General features: G+C 40.1%; 2 protein-coding genes across 2 annotated transcripts in view; one reads left to right on the top strand and one right to left on the bottom strand.

The window, feature by feature from the left end:
* Positions 1 to 152: 152 nt before the first annotated feature.
* Positions 153 to 16,515, bottom strand: fam3a (FAM3 metabolism regulating signaling molecule A). Its single transcript, XM_054783798.1, has 10 exons — positions 16,159 to 16,515; positions 15,226 to 15,257; positions 12,891 to 12,998; positions 10,524 to 10,556; positions 10,305 to 10,431; positions 9,205 to 9,263; positions 6,607 to 6,657; positions 5,938 to 6,022; positions 3,534 to 3,660; positions 153 to 1,764 (listed from the first exon to the last, which is right to left on the bottom strand). The coding sequence occupies exons 2-10, from the start codon at positions 15,251 to 15,253 to the stop codon at positions 1,666 to 1,668; spliced, it is 717 nt and encodes a 238-aa protein (XP_054639773.1). The 5' UTR covers positions 15,254 to 15,257; positions 16,159 to 16,515; the 3' UTR covers positions 153 to 1,665.
* idh3g (isocitrate dehydrogenase (NAD(+)) 3 non-catalytic subunit gamma) overlaps positions 16,459 to 17,178 on the top strand; it is a 7,299-nt gene continuing 6,579 nt past the window's right edge. The window contains exons 1-2 of the mRNA XM_054783785.1: positions 16,459 to 16,756; positions 16,930 to 16,977. Coding sequence (XP_054639760.1) covers positions 16,676 to 16,756; positions 16,930 to 16,977 — 129 coding nt within the window. The 5' untranslated portion in view covers positions 16,459 to 16,675. The remainder of the gene's footprint in view (positions 16,757 to 16,929; positions 16,978 to 17,178) is intronic.

Here is a 17,178-nt window from a genome sequence, read left to right as displayed (position 1 = left end):
CCTCTTAATATGCAAGATCCCACATGTTCATATTCAAAATAATCGCTTCAAGCGTGATGAACCGAACAACCCCGATGAGACTTTGACTCTTGACTCCCTCTGGTGGATTTTAGTTATTATTTTAGTAATTGAATTACACGGAAAAAACATGCAATTATTTTATTGAGAAACATTTTTTTCCACAAACAAAGCTTTGTATAAAACTGTCATCACATAAATGCAGACAAAACCAGATGCTTCTTGCCATACATATTAAACAGCAATAATATTATTTCTGTGCATTTAAATAATTCTAACACATGAGACATTGTAGATACATTCAACATAAAAAAAAAATTTAAAAAAATCACACATATATGCGACATTGTCAAACAAACAACAACACAGTGGACAAATACAAACCAGCATCAGATATTATTAAAATTTGGAGCAGTGTTGCACCAAACTCACATGACAAACTTCCTGTGTTGTGCATTATGATAAATACAGCGGTACCTCGGTTTTCATTACTAATCTGTTCCAAAGGGTCAGCCGAAAAAGTAACTGTAAAAACCAAATTCATTTTTTCCATAATATTGACACCCAAAAATATTGACACAAAACACATTTTGAGAATAATTATAGTTTTACATGCCAAAAACAATGTGAAATACAGATACAAATACAAATCAAATGGATAAATTGACATTTAACATCACTTTTACCTTTAGTGTAGACGCTTGTTGGCAAAGACGGCGATGAGCGAAGAGGGAGGAGGGGAAGGGAGAGCCATATGGACACCACCTTCGTGTTTTTCTAGGACTTCTTTTTTAATATTTGTTTCTGTGTTTCTCACCTTTGTCAAAGTGCTGGCACTCGCAACTTTTTTTGGCCCGATGGTGCGTTATTTTGCAGCCATACTCAATAAAAAAGTCCAACTGTTAGTTAGAAAAGAACTACAGAGGCATTCGATGATGCATAATGATATGATGCATAATGTTCAAAAACCACGACATATTTTTGGCAATTTTTTTCCCAAGTTTTTTTTTTTTTAACCAAGGTACCACTGTCGTTTATATCAAAGTCAAACAACTGAATTGTAAAGCGACGTTTGTAAACAGTACGGTAGTGCATTGGGTTCTAAGAAAACAATGGCTGCTACTATTATGTATAATTTCACAGAAATAATTGTCACAGCATTAAATGTTTAGAGTGAATATAAAATATGGTGTTTACATTTAAGCTTCTGCAGTACCGCAAATGTTTCTTCAGCTGATTATGTTTACTCATTGCCTTCATGAGTTTTGGGAGAACGTAGGACACGGTGCAAGTTTCTAGAACTTTTGCAGCTTTCTATCAAAGAGGAAATCTATTCACTTTCTCTGAACAGCTTCGGAAGACCTACTCCAGCTTCATGTTTGTTTCACTTGTCATCATGCAATTCACCCCTGAAGTTTCCCTTTAAGAATCTCACACTCAAATGGCTTCTATATTACTTTCGCTCAAACATGGATCACAAACTCGGAAAGTCTTTCATAACCATTTCTACATTTAGTACTTCATATGTCAGGTTTACTCATGTCTTAGCCACGAGAGAAAATAGGATGGTTTCAGTCATAGCTCCAGAGCTTTCAAACAGTCAGTCAGATGTAACTCAACCAGTTACCTCACAGGACGAGGACTGAATTAACTTTCCAGGGGTGGCCTCAAGGGAATACAGCCATCCATCTCCAGAGACTCGGGCCAACCTTCGTACTTGTTGCCAATCTTACTGTTCTTCATACGCTAATGAGAACAACCAAACCAAACAGATCAGATGTCAACAAAATTGAGATATACAGTAGATTGTTACTAGCATATTTTTCTCTCTCCCCTGTAGTAGGTGCTGGTGCTCCTTCTTCCAGATCAGCAGCAAACAACGCACTCACATTTGCTATTATTATTGCTATTAATTAGTTCACGTACTACTTTTAAGTAGGAGCAATCTTATAAATATTAGTAGTAGCTGTGGTGTGGCATGGGCTGCCAGCACCTGGGGGAATTATATCAGTATTGATTAAACATAAGACAAGTATGAATTTAAGACAAGCCCTATTATTCAAATATTTTTAAAAACAAAATCAAAGGCTATGTTCACACTGCAGGTCAATTTCGATTTTTTTGCTCACATGTGACCTGTATCTGATTTTTTCATGTCAGTGTGAACAGTGCAATTCCGATATTTCAAATGCAACTCAGGCCTCATTTGTATGTAGATATATAGTGATGTGAAAAAGTGTTTGCCCCATTCCTGATTTCTTATTTTTCCTTTTTTAATCACTTTTTCACACAGGTCCATGTAGGTTTGGATTTTTTGTCTCCCTTAACAATAAAAACTTTCATTTTAAAACTACTTTTTGTGTTCAGTTGTGTTGTCATTGACTAATATTTAAATTTGTTTGATAATCTGAAACATGTAAGTGTGACAAACATGCAAAAAAATAAGAAATGAGGAAGGGGGCAAACTCTTTTTCACACCACTGTAAATCTGTTATGTATATATCGCATATATCCGACCTATACGCCATCAAAATGTGTGTTTTGCTGTGCTTACAGAGGCTTGGATAAAGATACTCACCGATGTACGCAAGAGTTATTCTTGTCATCCAAAAATTATTTCAAAAAAGTGTCACTGAAGTGGCTTATGTCTATTTCCCACCACTCCTGGCTTCGACGTTCCTCGGAACAGACGTCACAGCAAGTTCACCACAGACTGCAAGCAGCCAAACGTTTTGCCCTATTTCTTTTGACTCCCGTTGCACAAAATCTTTGAAACTGCCACAAGCACGCCGAGGAGAGCACAAATTGAGGTTTGTTTACTTGCGTAAACACGCCGCAGAAGCGTGTGATGGCATGCGTTTGCGCATGTGCTTCACTTCCCGGACGCTTTGCGCTCACATTGACAAGTCACATTTTTTTGTAACGTGAACGACCACATAAAAAACTGGATTTTAATAAAAACTCCAAATTGGGCATCATACCCTGCAGTGTGAACAGAGCCAAAGGCAAAATGATCTTTTTTTTGATCATCTTTTCATTATCAGTGAAATAACTGGTTGTCTGTAATAAAAAAAGGATATATTTTTAGCTGCTCGACAGTTGACAGTTTCAGTGATCAGCATTATCTTAAAATTACCATCATTATCATAATGCCTCTTCTGTTGTTTGCTTACTTGCCCAACCTTTGAGACACGTTTTTCCAGAAGGTCTCTGTGTCATGGCTGAAGAGCAAGGAACCACTTGCAACTCTGATATTGAGATTTGTTTAAATCATGACAACTGGAAGACCTTTTCTTCTTTTGCACTCTTTACAATTTGGAGGTCATAAACCTGGTCCATATGAGAGGTAGCTTGAGATAACGTTTCAACTGGAGCTATACATATAAAAAGGAATTGAATTCAGTGCAATATAACCACTGTGGGAAAAGTTTAATCATTTTGTGACTTTATACTGTGACTTTTTAAAGTACCAAAATAAGCACTATACAATTCAGGAATAAATACAGTACAAGTACCTGCTCAAACGGACTCTTATTCTCGATGCCCTTGGCGCCAACAAACACCCAGCTGTCCCGAAAAGCCAGTTCCTTCACAACCGTGCTTCCAAGCTCCTCAAACAGTCGCCGAGACTCGTCATTCAACCTGCCACCGGAGGCGAGAGAACAATGTTTACTCCGTGTGTTCTCACAGATCTGCCTGAGCCTTTTTAGAATAAATGTTAATAATGTAATAGAAGTAATCTGCAATATCAACTTAGTTATTCAAACACTTTACGACCTGTTTACAATGTATGCGCTCAAGGACTATAAAGGAATCAATTATCATGCTTATTATGTTACACTTCATGTATCACATAGAGATTAGAGCTGTTTAGTTGATAGACAGTTGATAACTATGAAAAAAACTATGAAAAATATATAAAGATGAAAATTTATATGGGCCCAAATTAATCTCTGGGGAACCCAATGGAGTAGTATAAAGAGGGTGAGGCAAAAGAAGAGACCCAAAAAAATGGTACAGAATGAAAGGGATAGTTCGGATTTTTTTACATGAAGTTGTATTACAGGCAACAGTTTTGTGATGCAAATGTATTACTGTAAATTCCGGAGTATAAGCCGTTACATTTTTCTCAAACTTTGAACCCTGCGGCTTATACATCGGTGCGGCTAATATGTGGCTAAAAACGACATTTCCCATGATGATTGGTGTGGTCATGTTCTAATCTGTGATATTTCCTATACTTCAGAACTACAACTAATCGTTTAAATATATATTCCGGAAAACGCTATTACTAAGATAGTCTATCATAAGAGCAAAAAAAAGTTCAGGAAACAACAATAAAACGCCAAAAAGCCACCATTCTCGGCGTTTGCTAACCCTCTGCTCTCGTTGAGTGGAGCCGGTTATGCAGGCACACACTCCAGTTTACACAATTTCCAGTTGAGCACAATTGACACTAAAATCAAATGTGAAACATTGTTGGATTTGGATTATTCAATAAGCACCATAAATATACCGCCATGATTGCAAAGGCTGTTATGTTGAGTGAAAACAAAAAAAAGAGGGGACGTGGCGTTGACACATACCTGCATTTGCCGTGGGGCTCCACGCACTATGATGACTCAAGGGCGGTCACAAAAGGTTTCACTCTACTGTGGTTCTTATGAAGTCCAGAGGATAACTCCAGCAGAAATATTGTATAATCAGCAATTTCACAAGTGACCCTACGTAAACCTTACGCAATGTATGTAGCGCCACAGGCACATCATATCCGATCACATATACTATACTATATGTTCTCTTGGCGATGAATAAAGTATCTATCTATTCATCTAACACTGACTACCGAAAATAAACGACCGGATGTAGGCCTTCTTCTTCTTCTTGTTTATTGCGGGTCACAACCAACGTTTTGGTGCATACCGTCACCTACTGTACCGGAATGTTGATGCGTTCTTCTTCTTCTTCCTTTTGTTTATGGCAGGTCGCAACCAAAGTTTAGGTGCATAAGACCACCTACTGTACCAGTATGTAGACACGTTGTGCACATTTGCAGTGACAACCCTGTAGTGACAAGCTTCCAACATAGAACATATACGAAGAAATGAAATGCCGCTTTCAAGTTAAAGGCAATGGATTTGAGGATAAACGGCATAGAAGATGGATGGCAATGGATTTGGCTGTCAAGACAAGGAAACATGGCAGCTTCACGTAGGACTACTACCATGTGAAGGACACAGCTCACCGAAAGAAGGCGCGAGCCAACAACATGTGTGACAAAGGAATTAGGACGCTGTTCAATTCTGACACGGAGGGTAGGCTATTGTTATCTGTGTATTGTTACCTGCTCTATGTTACATGCTCTATTCGGCACTATTTTTAACTAGCTGTGTACTGTTCTGCACAGTTAATCAACAGTGTTGCACCACTGTGTAGGACGCACTTTTGTTTGGAAAAAAAAGCATTTATTTTATTAAAAGTTAAAAAAATCTTTTTGTGTAACGTCTTTCTGCGCACAAAATATCCCAATTTATGACGTGCACACCTGCAGCTTATACACCGGTGAGGGTTATATAAGAACAAATCTGTTTTTTCCTCTAAATTTAGTGGGTGCAGCTTATACACTGGAATTTAGGGTACTCTTTTGAACGCATATGGTTTGAGAAGCAAAACGCTTAACCCCAGCAACTAGCCGGAACTTACTCCACAACAAAAACCAACCAGAACTCGGTTCTGGGACGACGTGGGGGAAAAGTCACTGTTGATGTAATACACTGCTGATGGGGTCGTCATACAACTTCATGTCAAAAAATCTGAACTATCCCTTTAAGTTAGCAAATAAAAGAATTTCGAAATGTACAGTAAATAGCCTGTGGATGTTTTGGACAGGTAGTGATATACAGTATACGGGATAATTACTTTGAAGCTGGATCGTCAAAAGAGGCCACAAATACCAGCGTTCCCTCATGGAGAGGCCGCAGGAACTTCAACAGGTCCGAAACATCTGAGGACAAACACCACAATGTTTATTTGTTACATCACATTATAGGGGTATCAAAAGATCTCGTCACAAGATCTCGCGAGATTATAAGGTGACAAGATTTCTCATCTTGTGAGCACTAGGCCTGGGACCATAATATATAAATTCATTCATCACACAATAAATTAAAATTAACTCAATAATTTTGCATGTGCATGCGTGTCTGTTTTCCTCATCTCCCGCCTCCAAACAGGCAGTTCACTCTGTGCATTGGTTTCAGCGCCTTGGCGTGTTTTTCTATAGAACAATGGCATGAATGAAGTGATCCCTTTTGTCAGTCATACAGTCTATTTGTCTTGATGGGTGGAGGCGAGGCCAGTAGCATACACACACTGTGTGTAGAAGAGTGTAACGTAGTAGAAATTAAATAAGTACTGTAAATTGCAATACTGTCATATATTTCCTTATATTTTTTCATTGCACTTTTCTTAAAAGTAATGAAAAAACTTGTCTTGTCTCATAGACCCAATCTTATGCACGGTCTTGTCTCATGAACTGAGTGTCTCGTGACACCCTTATTACATTATATTAGTATCAACTTTCATTACCTCCTGCCCACATGTCGAAGCTCTTTGTATCCAGAAGTTCCCCAGTAACCCCTGAAAAAAAAACAAAAAAGTGTGTGTGACAATTCAAAATACACTTAAATATACAGTCGGCCCTTACTACATCGCAGTTTGAACATCGCTCCCTCACTCTATCACGGATTTTATAAATATAATAAATGATCACTGTTTCGTCATTGAATATGGCCTATTAGTAAAAAAAAAGCATATTTAAGCAAAATTACACGTATTCTTGGCCTAAATTAAGTATTTTCAAGCAAAAAATGTCTAAATGAACAAACAATACAAATTATACCAATATAAGGTGAGAGTGGCCGACAGCAGCTCCTGTGTGAATGTTCACTGCATGTGTTCTCTGCTTGTTAATAAAGCGATTGAAGTGCATCGTCTCCTTCCTGAGCCACCACGTGGTGGAGGAGTGTGCGTGTCCTAATGATCCTAGGAACTAAGTCCTAGGGGAGGGACCAGACAAAGAGTGGCTCATCAGACCCTAATGAAGAGAAATAACGTTGGACCGAGATTTCCCTCATCTGGACGCGGGTCACTGGGGCCCCCCCCTGGAGCCAGGCCTGGAGGTGGGGAACAATGGCGAGCATCTGGTGCCTGCACCTATGGGGCTTGGCCGGGCATAGCCCAAAGAAGTAACATCATGGGTCCCCCCTTACATGAGCTCACCACTCGTGGGAGTGGCCAAAGGGGTCAGATGCAGAGTGAGCTATGTGGCAGCCAAAGACGGGAACCATGGCCGTCCAATCCTCACCAGCAAAAGCTAGTTCTCAGCGCGTCAAATGTCACCTCTCTGGTGGAGAAGTAGCCTGAGCTGGTGCGCGAGGTTCCAGCTAGAAATAGGTGGAATCACCTCGACGCACAGCAAGGGCTGTGGAACCAGTCCTCTCAAGAGGGGCTGGACTTTTCCACCCTGGGGTTGCCAGTAGTGAGAGGTGACGGGCAGGGGTGGCAATTCTTGTTGCCCCTCAGCTCAGGGCCTGGACATTGGAGCGGCCTACTGGGAACATCTGGCGGAGTCCCCTGACAGAAGGAGTTTCAACTCACACCTCCAGAAGAGCTTCGACCATTTTCCGAGAGAGACGGCGGACATTGAGTGGGCCATGTTCGGTGCCTCCATTGTCAAGGTGGCTGATCGGAGATGTGTCATAAGGTGGTCTGTGCCTGTCGTGGTGGTAGTCCCAGAATCCGTTGGTGGACACGAGTTGTGGTGGGATGCCCTTAAGATGAAGTATGAGTCCTATCGGCCCTTGGGACTCCAGAGACAGGTACTGGCGGGGAGTACTCCGGGAATATGGTGTACCGGACCACCTAATTCTGGCAATTCGTTCCATCTGTGACATTTGGTTCACATTGCCGGCAATAAGTTGGACCGATTTCCAGTGAGGGTTGAACTCTGCCAGGGCTGCCCTTTATCACAGATTCTGTTATTACTTTTATGGACAGATTTTCTAGGCGCAGCCAGGGCGTTGAGAGGTTCCCGTTTGGAAGCTGCAGGATTGTGTCTATGCTTTTTGCAGATGATGTGGTCCTGCTGGCTTCATCGAGCCTTCAACTCTCACTGGATTGGTTCGTAGCTGAGCGTGAAGTGGCTGGGAAGAGAATCAGCACCTCTAAGTCCGAGTCCATGTTTCTCCCAGAAAAGTGTGGAGTGCCATATCCAGGTCGGGGATGAGATCCTGCCCCATGTGGAGGAGTTTAAGTACCTTGGGGTACCTTGTTCACAAGGGAAGGGTGGAACGCGAGGTGCGGCGTCTGCAATGATGCAGACTCTGCATCGGTCCGTTGTGGTGAAGAGGGAGCTGAGCCGAAAAGCAAAGCTGTAAATTTCCCCGTCTATCTATTTTACTACCTTCACCTAAGGTCATGAACTTTGAGTAGTGACCGAAAGGACAAGACCGTGGGTACAAGCGGCTGAAATTATTTTCCTCCGTAGGGTGGCTGGGTTCTCCCTTAGAAATAAAGAGAGAAGCATCTTCATCCGGGAGAAACTCGGAGTAAAACTGCTGCTCCTCTGTATTAAGAGGAGCCAGATGAGGTGGCTCGGGCATCTGGTCAGGATGCCTCCTGGATGCTCCCTGAGGAGGTGTTCAGAGCACGTCTGACCGGTAGAAGGCCTTGGGGAAGACCCAGTTCACGTTGGAGACTATATCTCTCAACTGGCCTGGGACGCCTCGGGATCCGCCGGGAGGAGCTAGACGAAGTAGCCGGGGAGAGGGAAATCTGGATCTTCCCTGTTTAGGCTGCAGCCCCCGTAACCCGATGGAAGTGCATCGTGAGTCTCTCCTTAACTACAAACAGCGGCAGTATTCTACACTGGTCACCAGTGTCAGTAACGTTACATTGATGAGACAATAGCCACCGCAGGTAGTACACTGTCCAATCTAACGTGTGAGTAAACACTATTTAGAAGGTCATTTAAAAAGGTTTTCTATGCTCTTACTATGAAAATATTCAATTTATTAATATTGAATCCTACTTTGTGGAAATTCACTTATCTCGGTCGGGTCTGGAACTAATTAGCCGCAATAAACGCAGGACGACTGTAGTCATAAAAAAATTGGGTCATGGTACCATTCACCAAAGCGATGTTTAGTCCTCGCCCAATGTTGTTCTTCACACTGCTTAATAACCTGTGAGAGAGTAATATAGAGAGGTTAAAACACAATCAAATGCACAACACCTCTTCGCCTCGGTTCTTACCAACCTACACAATAGGTTTGTACAGTATATCATAATTGTGAATACACACCTCACATTTGAGTGTGGACAGCTTGAATAGCAGTTTTGATGTACTGTCCTCTGAAAATGACGAAACGCACAGCCATTACTGTCTAAATGGCTGGGAACACACATGAGTACACCTCACACTGAACATGTTCATATTGTGTCCAAAGTGTTCATAGGTAGTGAGAGCACCACTGTTGTTCTCTTGGACATGGAATTAACCAGAGCTGCAGTTTGTTATTGGAATCCTCTTCCACTCCTCTGTGATGACACCATGGAGCTAGTCGTGCTCCTACACCTTCTTTCCGGTTGAGGATGCCACACGGGTGCTCAACTGGATTCAGGTCTGGAGACATACTTGGCCATTCTATCACCTTCAACTTCAGCTTCCTCAGCAAGGCACTTGTCATCCTGGAGTTGTGTTTAGGCTCCTTATGTTGGAAAACTGCCATAAGGTAGTTTCTTGTTGGATTCATGCTTCTCTCAATGAACCGCTGCTCCCCAGCATCCACCGCACTCTTGCAACCCCAGACCCTGACACTACCACCACCATGCTTGACTGTTGGCAAAATGCAATTATCTTGGTACTCACTTATGTTGCCAGCTATTTAGACAATAATGATTGAGACATTTTCAGTGAACAGTAAACCTGTACTGCTACACAGAGAAGATGTACTGTAATAAAAATGCTTGCAGAAATGTGAGGAGTGTACTCACTTTTTTGAGATGTTGTATACCTGTATACTATAAACGTGATGAAAAAAATTTAGGAACAGGGGACAGACAGAATTAAATAGTACTTGCATTCAGCTCTCCACACGGAGACAGCACAGAGGACAAAAAGGAGGGAAAAAAGAAAGTGTGTGAAACAAACTAAATCAAACTGATATGGCTGAGGTATGAAAAGATTAGAGAAGTCAAGGGAAACTATCAGTACAGAATCTTACATCTTATCCTCCAGGCATATTTTGGGCCCAATGACATTGGCAGCTCCAGATACCAGACGGAAGGCCAGGTGTTTGGTGGGGCATGGTGCTGAAAGGCCACATTTATAGCGCCGTGGTCGCACTTCAGCTTTAAAACAAACGAACAAAAACATAAAAAGCTGCATTATCAGAATGTTGCTAGAGATGGATCAGATAATAAAATGACTTTCTTATACATACCAGGTGTTGGTTCCCGACTTTCACCTGAAACACCTGGAAACAAGAAAAAAATTAAGTGAATTAGTCATACTTTTAAGTAGTCACAATTAGTGAGACACTGTATTAGATACTCCTGCACAATCCAATAAGAGTCAGTAATCGTTTGAGAGCTGTTAAGAGAGGTATTAATCGAATAAAATATTACTATTGTGCTTGTAGATTTACACTGCATAATACTACAATGTCTAGCTAATGTTTTGGCCCCTAATACTGTAAAAAATGCAGTGGAACCCATGTTTTTGTGATTAATTCATTACAAAATCAGACGAAATCTGAAATGTACAAAAACCAAATACATTTTTCCCTTAAGAAATAATTTAAATCTAATTTTTCCTTTCCAGACACCCAAAAATATAAACACAAAACATACTGTATTTTATGGAGAATAATTATTGACATGCTGAAAACAAAGACAAATACATGTAAATGATGAATGTAATGGATAAATTAATATTTAACATCACTTTTATGTTTATTGAAGACTTGTCATAAGTGAAGGCAGGGGGGACGGGCCGAAAGAACCATGCTGTCGCTGTTTTATTCTATTCCAATACAAACTTAGCTTCAAAGAGTGGACGGTTAGAGTTGTATGCTGGCTAACTTGAACTTTATTGTAAACTTCAGCAGTAGGTAGAATCATCATTACACACACTAGCTCAGTCACTATCTGTTATGTGTCTCAGTTAAACCATCCCCCCGCAACATGTGTTAAAGGTTTCTAAGATTCCTAAGATTCCAATCCTATTGGAACAGACACTACCTTTGTATTTTGATACAAGTTCTTTCTTGAATTCAATAGTGTTTCTCACCTTCTTTATCAAAGTTCTGGCACTTACAACTTTTTATGCAGCCGTATTAACAAAAAAAGCATACATTACTCTAACACTCAAAAATATACAGTGCACCTCAATGCCTCACCAAAGCATAACCCACTGCATATTAGGAGGAAAGGAGACAGATACAGAGTTGTATCTGTTGTTCTTCATTCTGTGTGCGTTCTATGTACAAATAAACCACTCCCACACACATAATAAAGATGATTAAATGATTCCCTGTCCAGAATCTGTATATAGTGTCCCAATTCTAAAAGAACCATTATATTTTTCAGAGAGGCTGAGTCACCAACATGTTGATGCTTTGTTTGATCACTCCATTCCGCGGACTACTTTTTTAGGTGCACCGTTTGGCCGTACAATAACCGAGACGGTGTACTAAAACTGAGACACGAGATATTTTTAGGTGTTAGTTAGGTGTTAGTTAGAGAAAACTTTGTCGTCGGTCGTCTGTGTTCATGTGCTCACCGTGTTCATTCTGTTTAAAACCGAAATGTTCCCACATTGTGGCCGTTGGCTGTGGCATTCGCCTCAAAAACCATCGCTTCTGCGCCGTCTTAATGTTAGCGTATGCTGCCTCACGAAGCTCACTGCTAAACCCTCTGTATCCACTCACTAGGCGCCCCGCCTCCACAAAGAGGCTGAATGAGATGAGGGCCCACTCTCCGTGTTCATTCCACAAAAGAACGCACGGACAGATGCAAAGTGAGCCCTCTTGTCATCCAGCCTGTGTGGCAGAGAGAGACGAGCAGATGAAACACACGCATACATGCACATGGCAATTTATCAAGGATGTCATAATTATCGACCTAACAACTGACACGCCTATGTATGGTTGTAGATGACCACAATTTACCACACTAAGAATCTCCAAGGATCTAACACAAAGGTCATCTCTCATTGTTAACTGGTATAACTGCTGTTTTACTATGCACATGACAATAAAACTCTCTTGATCTTGATCTTGATCTTGATCTCTTAACTCATTGTTTCAAATTATACCAAGGGTTATTGTAGGTAGTTATTTTATTTTTTATAAAGCACCAGATCACAATGTAATTAATTTAAAGATACCTTTCACATAGAACAGGTTTATGCCATTTTATTTTATTAAACTAAACTACACAAGATCATTTCTGTCTCTACATGGTCCCGTTTACAATTTTTCATCTGTTCACTTTTAATTAATTAATGAGTACCTTTATTATTATGTAACTAATAGTTAATAAATATTACGTAAATTAACTAACAATTAATTATTAATTAATTAATCATTACTTATGTGTCTTTATTTTGTCTTTGTCTTTTGACTTTCTATTGTGAACGATGTGAAATGTAGCGATTGCAATACTGTCAGCTACACTGCATGTATACGTGTTAGGGATGGAATATTTTCAACTCTGTTCTGGATGAGTACTGCATCATATATGTGCTTATCTACAGTAAAGAGAAAACACATAAGCGGCATAGAAAATGGATCGATGGGTGGACTTACTATTGAAGAAATGGTGCACAAATGAACCGCTTCCTCCTCCAAACAAGGTGTTTGCCAGCAGCCAGGTGAGTCCCACCAACAGCAGCACTGCCACAGCTCGCATTGGGCCTGTTTAGACAAACAGAATACAACCACTTGGGTCAAATACATTTTTATTTTACCACCAGACAAAAGTGTCCATTTGGTGACATTTAAACTAGGGGTGCTCCGATCGATCGGCCACTGAGCAGTATCCGCCATTTTCCGTGAAAAATTACAAGATCGGCATGTGCCAATACTTGCTTTTCAAGGTCGATCACAAAAGCCGATCACCTGTGCCTATCAGTATTGCAGCCACAGCGATCCTTTCGTGCAGTATAGTGTCTTGACTGTCTTAACTAACATCTTTGGCAGCGTCATCCTCCCATTTTCCCCTCCCACAAAACAATAACAAATCATGTCTTACTGTGTGGAACTGCAAACATGTGCCACGGAAACTATCTTGCAGGGGTGGCACGTTAAAAAAGCTTTAATACGGCATTTGAAGAACAAACAATTGACGGAGTATGGTGAGTTTTGGAGGCTCACGGCGTGATCATCATTCAAACAGCAGCTAAAGTAGCCATGTGGGCGTATGTAAGTGACAGTCAGAAGGCTATGCTAATAACCCGAAAAAATAATTGAATTCATTGGATGAGATGACCAGCCTTTCTCAGCAGCGGAAGACACCGAATTCGCCGAGTGCTTTCTCACGTACCCAGAAGTTCCACCAATGTGCTCTCACATCCAAAGTCTCTGTAAGTTTCACCAGTGATACAGTCCTGATCAAAATCTTAAGCCCATTTGAAAAATTGCTAGAATTTGCATTTTGCACATTTGGATCTTAATGATGTTTTGAGTAGCGCATCAACCGTCTGGAACTGATCGCCATTTCTATAAACTTCCTTTGCCATCCATCCCCAAATGTTCTCTATGGGATTTAAATGAGGGGAACATGCAGGATGGTCCAAAAGAGTGATGTTATTTTCCCTGAAGAAGTCCTTGGTCAAGTGAGCATTGTGAACTACAGCGTTGTCCTGTTGAAAAACCCAGCTGTTACCACACAGACGAGGGCCCTCAGTCATGAGGGATGCCCACTGCAACATCTGCACGTAAGCAGCCGCCGGACCCCCATCCACTGTGCCGGGGAAAAAACATCTCAGGTGGGATCTCCTAGTCATGCCAGAAAAGTTGGAAGCCATTTGGCCCGTAAAGGTTACATTTTTTCTCATCTGAGAATAAAACTTTTTTCCACCTTTCAATGTCTCATGTTTGATGCTCCCTGGCAAAGTCTAAACGGGCAGTTTTGTGACGTTGAAGGAGACGAGGTCTTTGAATTTGTTTTTTGTGTTTTAAGCCCTTTTCCGGCAGATGCCGTCTGATGGTTATTGCGCTGCAGTCGGCATCAGTAAGGGCGTTAATTTGGGTGGAAGACCGCCCTGTGCCTTGATGGACAGCCAACTGGCTCCTCCGGCTCAGCGCAGGTGTGTTTATTTGGGTCTACCACTTGACTTTTTTGTTGCCTAATGCTCAGGATCTTTCAAAAATGTAGAATGACTCTCTTACTGCACCCAACCTCAGCAGAAATGGCACGCTGCAAGAGGCCTTGCTTATGCGCCACAGCTCCACAATCCGACCACATTCAAAAAGAGAAAGCGAGGGCATGACATTGTGAATACCTGAAAGAAAATACAATTTTTTAGCAGATTTTGGCTTTTATAGACTGTAGTCTTAAACTTTTGATCAAGTGATAAACAACCTATTTCATTTTTTTTTTTGTTTTGTTTAAATTATCAGTTCCAAATGTTTTTTTGTGTCACTCCCCTTCTTGTTTTTGCACATTGTAGCTCTACTTAAAACCTCATTAAGATCCAAATTTGCAAAATGCAAATTCTAGCAATTTTTCAACTAGTCTTAAGATTTTGATCAGAAGTGTATATGCTGTCTTCAAAAAGAGATAGATGTTTTTGTCTACATTAAGGCGATTTTATGCTTTGTTTTTTCATATCATATAGTCAGTAGCAGGGGTGAAGCCAGGAATTCTGGGTCCCATTAAATCACGTTACCCCCCATTAATGAATTACTATCTTTATTCGTAATTACCTATTATTGATCCTTGGGCAGTCAAGGGACCTTGGAATTGTCCTGACATTTCCCCTTTATACGGCACCCCTGGCCAATAGGAACTCATTATAAATAAATTGAAAAATGTATCATTAATCCATGTGATCTGTATCGCTATCGGACGATTTCAGTCCTGGATGATCGGTATCGGCAGCATAAAACCCTGATCAGAGCATCCCTAATGTAAACCTACCTGTAAATCTCATGATTCGGTCTCTCATCCACCTAGACAAAGTAGAAAAAAACTCCATGAGGGTGGTTGGTTTGTGTATACAGTACACAGTGCATTTTTTACCAAGAGGCCTGTTCAAAAACAGGTTTCCATTCTTCATGACCAATTACACAAAACAACAGGCACCACATGTGAAGCACATGTGTACTTAGCTTTAAAAAAAAATCCATTGATTTAAATCTATAACAACCTGCTCATTTTTAACTATTTTGTTAGGTTCTCTTAGATCGCTGTACATTTCTGAAATCAATGCCATTTTAGCAAGCACGTTGCATTGCCTAAGACTGCTACAATTGTAAAATCGTACAATTATTTTACCAGATATTGAGGAAGGGAGTGACTGGGAATAAGACCACTGGGAGGGACTGTGTATTTCCTCCACCATTTGATAAGATGCTGCCTTCTGTTTGATCACAGGAAGTAGCATGAATTCAAATGTTGGTCTTGACTACTCTGAAGAATGCATCAGAACTAAAATTCACCTTGATCTAAACTTGTTTCTTTAAATATTCTAATCATATATAACACATTTGACTGTTGCTCAGGAATGTGTACTGTTTTTTGTAAGTAAATTATGTTTTTATGTCTTGGATGAGAGCTGAATATATAGATTGCACTGTACTAACATTGAAAAGAATCTATAAATATATTTGGGATAAATTACATACATACAGTATTATATAATAATATAATAGTATGATGTAGTATATAATATTATATGATATATATTATATATATAATAGTTATTATTATTAATATACATTTTATATAGTATAATAATTCTATTTTATAGCTAAATATACTTATCTGATAGATAAGACTCTAAACTGTAAAATGACAAGAAAACTAAACATACTTAACTGATGTCATTAAAATAAGAATACCTGTACCTACCTGATACCTGACGTGTCCAAGTGTTGCTTTCTCTCGGCGACTGGCTTTAGCGATAAAGAAGCCGTAGCTCAAGCTACCGGTAAAGTTTACCTACTTTTTCCGCTGTTTCCTCATTTGTAGCCCTCAACTAAAGTACATACTTCCAGCGAATACGTGTATTTTACACAGTAAAGGCGTATATTACTTTTTTTCCCTCATAAATGTGGGCAAATATAACCAGTTACTTTACAATCATTTCGCTTGTCTTCCGGAAATACTGCCTACTCGCAAAACACTTGCACTGAGTCTGCGCTAAGAACATTACGTAACCAGCAATGATTTCCGCATCTTTGCTGGACTCGTAGACATCGATTACATTATATATCGATTAAATCATAATGGTTTGATTTCGGAAGCAACATGGCAAAACAAATGATCAAAAATACAAATAATGGGATGTGCCAGTGAGTCTTGGTTAAAATAGAAAAAAGTGTGCCAAAAATAACCCCACCTATTGTCCTAGTGGATCAAACTCAAGATGGCTGCCCACAGTGCCGCACTCTCTATGGCCAAAATCGTCAAACCATTTTGGGCTGGAGTAGCAGGAAATACAGCCAAAGTAAGAAGATAGACTGTGCTTTTATTACGACTCTCACGGTTATGTAGATTAAGTCCAAACTGTGTTTTTTATTGTCGTCGTAGCACAAGGTCAAATGTTTTGCACTGGTTAGCTAGAAATATTTTTTCTTTTGTAAACGTGCTCTTAAAGGTGTTTTAAATGTTGTTCTTCAGGTTTTTGGAACAACCGTGTCAAGCCACAGGAATAAGACGGTGCTGACTGTGAGTGGATTTAAAGCCTAGCATTGCGTTAAGTCAAAGTGACCACTGAATACATGTGATTTATTTTTCCTGGCCCTTGATTTACACTTTGACTGCATTATATTTTGCATTTGTGGAAAACTGCTAATTGAATGAGTGTATGTACAATCTTTATTACTTTAAATATAATCTTACAGGACAGAATAATGTATACAGTATTTA

The sequence above is a fragment of the Dunckerocampus dactyliophorus genome, chromosome 1, assembly GCF_027744805.1.
Source record: "Dunckerocampus dactyliophorus isolate RoL2022-P2 chromosome 1, RoL_Ddac_1.1, whole genome shotgun sequence".
Taxonomy (NCBI): Eukaryota; Metazoa; Chordata; class Actinopteri; order Syngnathiformes; family Syngnathidae; genus Dunckerocampus; species Dunckerocampus dactyliophorus.
Note: the sequence above shows the minus strand (reverse complement) of the source record. Positions and strands in the feature narration are given on the sequence as shown.

What these genes read in the sequence shown, in the direction of transcription:
- fam3a (XM_054783798.1), bottom strand. Translation starts at nt 15,253, where the DNA reads ATGAGAGACCGAATCATGAGATTTACAG. An exon ending in ATATGCCTGGAGGATAAGAT is followed by an intron (nt 9,264 to 10,304) that starts GTAAGATTCTGT and finishes ACTCTCTCACAG; the next exon opens with GTTATTAAGCAGTGTGAAGA. An exon ending in TTTGACGATCCAGCTTCAAA is followed by an intron (nt 3,661 to 5,937) that starts GTAATTATCCCG and finishes CTCCGGTGGCAG; the next exon opens with GTTGAATGACGAGTCTCGGC.